Raw genomic sequence first — 6,616 nt, 5'->3', positions numbered from 1 at the left:
TCACAACCTGTAGAGTTGGTAAAAATTAAAAGTGTGGATGTATAAACAATATATGCCATTAATAATAATAAACACAAATGTAATTCTAAAAGCTTATTGAAATTGCCAAATTTTCTTTAAAAACTAGTAAAAATCCTTTAATCGTTAATATTCGTAAAATACTTTATTTTTAATACAAAACAAGACTGTAAATAGTACACTTATTGAGTGGTGTTAAATTTTGGTGAATGCGCCGGACACGGTTTGAAATAAAAGTTACAATGAAACTTCGAAAATCGTAAATTTGTATTAGGAGAGCATAAGATGCTAGGGAAATCAGACAATTTGCCGCGCAAAATTTAGTGTTATTATTATTGCCTTTAGTAACTAACGTAGTAGGCATCTGTAATATAGTTGCAATCTGTAAAGTAGGTTTTTCAACGTTTTACTATTAATCGCTAGATGTCACTTCGTATATGAAATTCAAAATAAATTGACTAATTTAAGCGACAATCAGAGTCCTAATAAAATACTTGTCATTTTTCAAAATTTCTCTTTTAAAAACGTGGAATTTAGACAACATGAAAGAATAAATGTTGGCTTTGATAGCATAAATTAAATTTAAATTTGGTACAATTTCCAATGTTTAAATACAATTTTTTTTCCAAAAGTTTATAATTGTCCTTTTATCATTAAATAGGAAAACGATCTGTCATGGGGGTAGATGTATTGAATTTTCACTTTATTTTGTTATTAAAGTATTATGCTCAAATATTTTGATTTGACTAGATACAAATATTAAATATTGTTCAAAGCAACCTAATAATAAAAACAATTTCTCATAAAATATGAAACTCTATTTCACTTTAAATACAATAAGATATCAAATTTTTAGATTAGTTTACAAAATTGAATACATTTTCATTGTCATTACCTTTTCATTTTACAATGTGCACCATATTTACTGTTTCAAAGTAACTTCTAGGCATATTGAGTGAAGGAATAGTCTGCAGAGTACAAGCAGAGTAACTGATAAGGCTTTGTAGCCCTAGTTCTCTTTTATTTTTAGCCTAATGACTAATATAATTTATTATAAAAGCCAGTTAGTTATTATTACATGAACTTTATTAATACATAATTAGTATCAATACCATTACTACTATTATCTTATATAAACTTGAAGTTGAATAGCACATTGCAATAGCACCTTTAAACCTGGCATAAAGCCCGCAATTTGGGAAAAATCAGGACCAGAAACCAGCTGGGTATGTAACTGTAAACCACCCATATAATCCCCAGATTCTACTAATCGAACCATTTCATGTAGTGCTTCTAATGTGTTTGGTGATAACTTATGTAAAAAAAAGGATATTATTTAATTAATTTAACAGGTAAAGTACTAAGAGAATTATACATACCTTTTGGTCCCTCAAAAGATCGTACAATACTTCTAATTTCCTCGACACTTCTTCCAATTTTCTTTTCGTTTGCTATTCAATGAAAAAATATAAAAAGTAGTTAAGGAGGGGATGATAATAATTATTTTTATTTATTCGTTTAACTCACCGGATTATTGGCAACACACAAACACCTACTCCTGAGTTCGTCAAGAACAATTTGTATTTTTTGGTGTTCGTCTGGAACGGGAGGTTTTTGAATGGGTTCAGGTTTCGCATACGCAACCTCGGCCACCTGTGGCTGAGGTGGTATATCCCCAAATGTTGGGGTCATCGTATTCTGATTAAAACCAGTCTGATTAATCATTTGAGAGTTAAAAGTAGACGTTGGAGGTGCAAACGATTGTTGCTGGGGTATAAACGGATGTTGCTGGGGTGTAAAAGGCTGCTGTTGGTTTTGATTTTGCTGCTGTGGTTCAAAATTTTGAACAAAAGGCGATGGTTGTGAATTAGGAGGGTTGTATAATCCCGGTTGAAGACTAGGATACGTTTGAGCAGCATTAGGTATAGGTGCATATGAATTGGAGGGTTGGGAAGCGTTTAGTGGCTCATTCGAGGGAAAGGGTTGATGAGTAGGAGCAGAAGATCCATACAGTGGATGAGTTATAGGGTCCTGTTTAAGGGGTTCTGCTCTCTTTGGCTGTAATAAAAGAAAATATATTCAAAAATATGCTCATTAGGGAATATTATTGTTTCTAGGGCAATCTTAAAACACATTAGTCAGTTAAGGAGAGGCATTTAAAGCAAATACAACAGGCGAGGGATAATGTTAAATTTATTATTAGTCATTATTATAGTCCTAGTGTTTTATACCAGGGCTTTAGTAAAACTTGGTTTTGATGTTTTATTAAAGAAAGAGGGTAATAATTTTTTTTTTTTTAATTTGTACACCAATCAACGTTGTAGGATATTAGAACAATAAATTAAGGCAAAAATTAAACTGTAATGTGCCTTTTCATGTTGCACACTTCATTTCTTAAAAAATACCTTTCTCCATAATTTCACACCTGAATGTTCAGCTGACATAATACTGGCTTCTCGTATGAACTTGAAATGAAAAACATAAATCGAATTTGGGAACTAAAACCTCTTTTTTTCTTTTTAATAATAATAGACAACTCCAGAATTAAGAAAGTAAACAGCATAAGAATAAAACAGAAATAATCTTTGAAATTTACCTGCATTCTTGAAGCTTTATGTAAAACGGGAGGATCGTTCCATCCTGGGGCTACAGTGGAAGGTAATGAGTTCATTGCAGAGATTGCTGGTTGTGCAATCTCTTGATAACCAAATGCTTGATCTCCAGCCCCACCGATGGCTTGAAACGTTGGCTGAGTACTTATTGGTGCATTATTATAACCTCCCGAAGGAATCAGGGGAGAAGGATTTAAAGCAGGTGCGGGAATAGGTGCTGGAATTGCTGGGGAAGACATCGAAGGTGGTAAAAGGGAACTTTGAGGCACTGGTCCAGCAGCAGAATAAGACGAAGGCTGTCCATATAACGTACTATTGTTTGCATTAGCCAAAGCGTCTGTTTGGAAGTTGTTGGTGTTAAAAAGGGCTGGGGATGATACAGGATTGGTACCAAAAGAGCTGGGTGTCATGTAAGGATTGCTGGGGTTTACAGAAGGATCCAACACGTATTTACTTCGAGTTCTAATACCAGAGTCACCTACGACAAAAAAAAATAAAACAAATGTTTTTAGGTATTAATTAAGGACTTACCATGAGCTGATCCAACGCTACCGGGTCTTGGGGGTTGCGGAGGTGCAGCTGAAGGAGCAGGAGAATAAGTCTTAGGTGGTGGGCCTCCCATGGGCGCTGGTGCAGGCACCTGGGGCTGCCAGGGTTGACTAGAAGTTGCGGCATTTGGAAGGCCAGCGTTGAACTGACCAAAACCAGCTGGTGTTGGTTTGCCAAACTGGTTGGAGGATGTAAATTGATTCTGGGTACTGTTATACATTCCAAAGTTTTGGGTACTGCCCCCTACGTAACTAGAAACAGAATGGCGAGACCTTTGTGTTGTTAACATAGGCTTTTTGCCCAAGGTGACGTGAAGGCGATCCCTAAGATCATTAATTTTCTGATTCTGGGAAGTACCGAGATAGTTTAGGGCTGTAGATAAACGGCCCTGAGAAGCTAAAAGCATGGCGTAATGGGAAAGAAGTGAAGCCAGATTTCCTGTTATCTAAATAGAAAAAGTAAACAATTATACAATTCAATATTGCAGTCAATAAAAATTGTTTACCTCGACTGTTCTTCCTTGACGTTCAACAGCTTTTTGGAGGAACGTAACAAGCTCAACCAACTCTTGAAGATTTTCAGTAGATTTATTAGCAGAGTCAGTCCACGAAGCTACAAGTCTTTCAAAATCTCCGGCACATATATAACACAGTTGGGCATCTCTTGTAAGCATGGGATCTCCTCTACTTTCTTCTTCTAGTCTGTTTGCTAACTGTTCTACAAGTTAGTACATTTTTAAGACAAAATAAATAGTTAAAGTGTATATGTTTAATTTTACTTACCACNTATCATTAACATGATCTATTAAAACATTTAGTTGCTTTTTACTTAAGATACATCCATTAGACACACATTTACATAACAAATTCAAAAAATTTTCTAAACATTTAGTTCTTAAACGTGAAATCAATCCAGAATCAATAACAAAAGTCAATATTATATTTATAACGAATAAATCTACCTTTTCATCACGCACTATATCTACAAGAATGTTCAAAACACTTTCTAAAAAACTGTAATCATCCAAAGTGAACGTTTGGGTAAAATGTAACAGCCACGACAAAAGTCCAACACTTCTGACTAGTTTTTGAGCTCCAAAGTTTATTTTACAAGCAGACTCTATCACATTTAGCACATGTAGTCTAACATTTTTTCTAGAAACACAACTGTTGCAAAGTTCCATGATTAATTTGAATGCCATAGACTTTAAAGCAATTGAAAAATCCAACTTCGTCTTCATACCAGTCTTTAGCAATTTTAAAATAAAAATTTGGTGTTCTTCAAAGCCAACACTGGAGTCGTGAAGCCATGTATACAACTCGGGAATTCCGCAGAGATTAGGAGTCTCTTTAGCAGTTAAATATGAAGATGAAGATAAATAAAGGGGGTGCAAGGGCATGGTTAAAATTTGGGCCATTTTAGCCCAGAATATTGCAGCAAAACTGTTTAATTTAATGTTATTGAAAGCTGCAGCGCCTTTGCAAAGCGCTTCGACATATCTTAACCATAAAATTTTGTCTCTATTATCTGGTTTGGCTTCCAAGTGGGTATAAAATAGGTACAAAACGTAGCAACTTGCAAAACGGGTCTCTCTAACTTTACTACATAGTGCCAAAACTGTTAAGCTTAAGGCGCCACTTCTAGTAAACTTATACGTAGGAACTACGTTCTCAGGAGCCAGTAACGAACTAAATAAGGGCAGCAAAAACGCCAAATTGTAAACATTAGGGTTTTCAATTTCCTCAGAAATATTTTCAATGGTTTGGTTTAAATCAGTGTAAACAGAAAAATATTCTATTGTATCATTGACTACCTTTTCTTCCAGTAAATCTAAAACATCTCCCACCTTGGGTTGTCTCCAAAGAGCATTTTGAAGATTTTGACGTATTGAATAATGTGATGCAGCAGCTGAACCAAACAAAAATGGCTTGTAAGTATAAAAATCCGACTTGTCAGAATGAGTTTCGTACCTAAAAGGTATTAAAAAAAATACAATGAAACAGTCGAACACTTTTTCTGTAAAAANAAATTATCATCACAGTTTTGCTCAATTGCTGCTTCTAAAAGTGATAAAATAAGACCTTTTTTGCTACTTAAAATGTCCAAATTACTTTCCAAAAGAGGTAAATAATCTTTCTTATGTTTCAAAATTACTACAGCTAATTGGGAATTTTCTGCACAATACTGATTCTTTTTTAATAAGCTTTCAAATAACGTTTTAGAAACAAATTGAAAACTATGAGGAAATTGTTGTAAATAATTTTTCAAGGAATCAGCAAGATTACTTGTTTTAAAATTGTTTTCGCTTATGTTTAAAAATGCCAGCTTTTTAGACAATGATTTAATAATATCCCCTTCCAGGGGTTCTAAGCTAGTCTTTTTAACAGATGCTTGAAGAAAACACTCCAATGAATATCCTAGCAAATGGTACAGTAGGGATAACTGATTGTTACCTTCAGATACTAAAAAATTTTCGTCCACTTCCAAACATCTTTTAAGAATAACTTTACAATCTTCTTCGTTCAAGCCAAAAATTATGATTGTGTCCAAAAGATTTCCGTACTTTTCAGAACCTAATTTTTTAGGTTTTTCAAACGCTTTTTCTAAACAAACCAATACTTTACGCCTGTAAGGTTTTAATAGAGTTTCTAAAAAACCCTTATCCATATGTTCAATGTTAATTACTTCATGTTTAAATATTTTTACATTCTGGTAAATAAAATTGGTGCAAATTTGCTTTGACACTGTTTTAATTGCTTTCAAAGGTGAAAAATATTTTAAAAGCAACGGATTATAAAAAATTGTTTCCATAACTGTTTTCAAAAAACTTTTTCTATGCCCTTCATCTTCTAAAAATAACTTGATTAATTCTAGCGTTCTATTAACGTAATTAGTGTCCAAAATTTCCAACTTTGCAAAATTAGATACATAAAATATGCACATATTTAAAAGAAAAAAATTAAGACTAGGAAATGAATCAGATTTTAAAATGTTTTTATAATTTTCTTCTGTTGTCCAGAAGTTTTGTAAAATTTTAAGAGTACCCTTGGCTTTTTCTGGAATTTGAATATCTATTTTTCCTTGCCAGCCATTAAAATATTTTAAAACTATTTTGGGAACAACTTTTGTATATTTTTCCTGGAGTAAAATTGCTATCAGATTAGAAGGGGTCGTTTGGAGATGCAGTAAATTAATTAAAGTGTAATTTAAATAATTTTTTAAAGACTTCAACTCATTTTTGTCACTTATCTCTACCAAATAATTTAATACACTGCGAATTAAAGGACTTAGCCTTTTATGACTTAAATAAATTAAAGTTGTAATTTCTTTTCCTCTTTTCAATGCATCCAAAATTGATGATATATCATTTTTATTATATAATTCAACATCATCATCATCTGGATCAAGTTCATTTATGTCTTCTAATAAATAATTAT

The 6,616-nt window shown here is 33.0% G+C and overlaps 2 protein-coding genes across 2 annotated transcripts in view; one reads left to right on the top strand and one right to left on the bottom strand.

Annotated features, from left to right (window-relative positions):
• The window catches only part of LOC108735828 (monocarboxylate transporter 2-like), a 130,752-nt gene extending 125,563 nt beyond the window's left edge, over window positions 1-5,189 (top strand). Inside the window, exon 10 of the transcript XR_003232500.1 lies at window positions 5,005-5,189. The gene's annotated coding sequence lies outside the window, so the exon portion shown is untranslated. The remainder of the gene's footprint in view (window positions 1-5,004) is intronic.
• Window positions 1,087-3,925, bottom strand: LOC112906668 (protein transport protein Sec31A-like). Its single transcript, XM_025981258.1, has 6 exons — window positions 3,685-3,925; window positions 3,162-3,624; window positions 2,615-3,108; window positions 1,546-2,076; window positions 1,398-1,469; window positions 1,087-1,330 (listed from the first exon to the last, which is right to left on the bottom strand). Exons 1-6 carry the CDS (start codon window positions 3,850-3,852, stop codon window positions 1,142-1,144), a joined length of 1,917 nt encoding a protein of 638 aa, XP_025837043.1. The 5' UTR covers window positions 3,853-3,925; the 3' UTR covers window positions 1,087-1,141.
• Window positions 5,190-6,616: the final 1,427 nt, after the last annotated feature.

This window comes from Agrilus planipennis, unplaced genomic scaffold (genome assembly GCF_000699045.2).
Source record: "Agrilus planipennis isolate EAB-ADULT unplaced genomic scaffold, Apla_2.0 scaffold5, whole genome shotgun sequence".
Taxonomy (NCBI): domain Eukaryota; kingdom Metazoa; phylum Arthropoda; class Insecta; order Coleoptera; family Buprestidae; genus Agrilus; species Agrilus planipennis.
This window is presented reverse-complemented; position numbering and strand designations above follow the sequence as displayed.

Excerpts from the sequence above, each read along its gene's own strand:
- LOC112906668 (XM_025981258.1), bottom strand. The coding sequence starts at position 3,852 with ATGCTTACAAGAGATGCCCAACTGTGTTATATATGTGCCGGAGATTTT. Across the intron at positions 3,109-3,161 it reads TAGCGTTGGATCAGCTCATG|GTGACTCTGGTATTAGAACT; the intron begins GTAAGTCCTTAA and ends TTTTTGTCGTAG. Across the intron at positions 2,077-2,614 it reads ATAAAGCTTCAAGAATGCAG|CCAAAGAGAGCAGAACCCCT; the intron begins GTAAATTTCAAA and ends CTTTTATTACAG.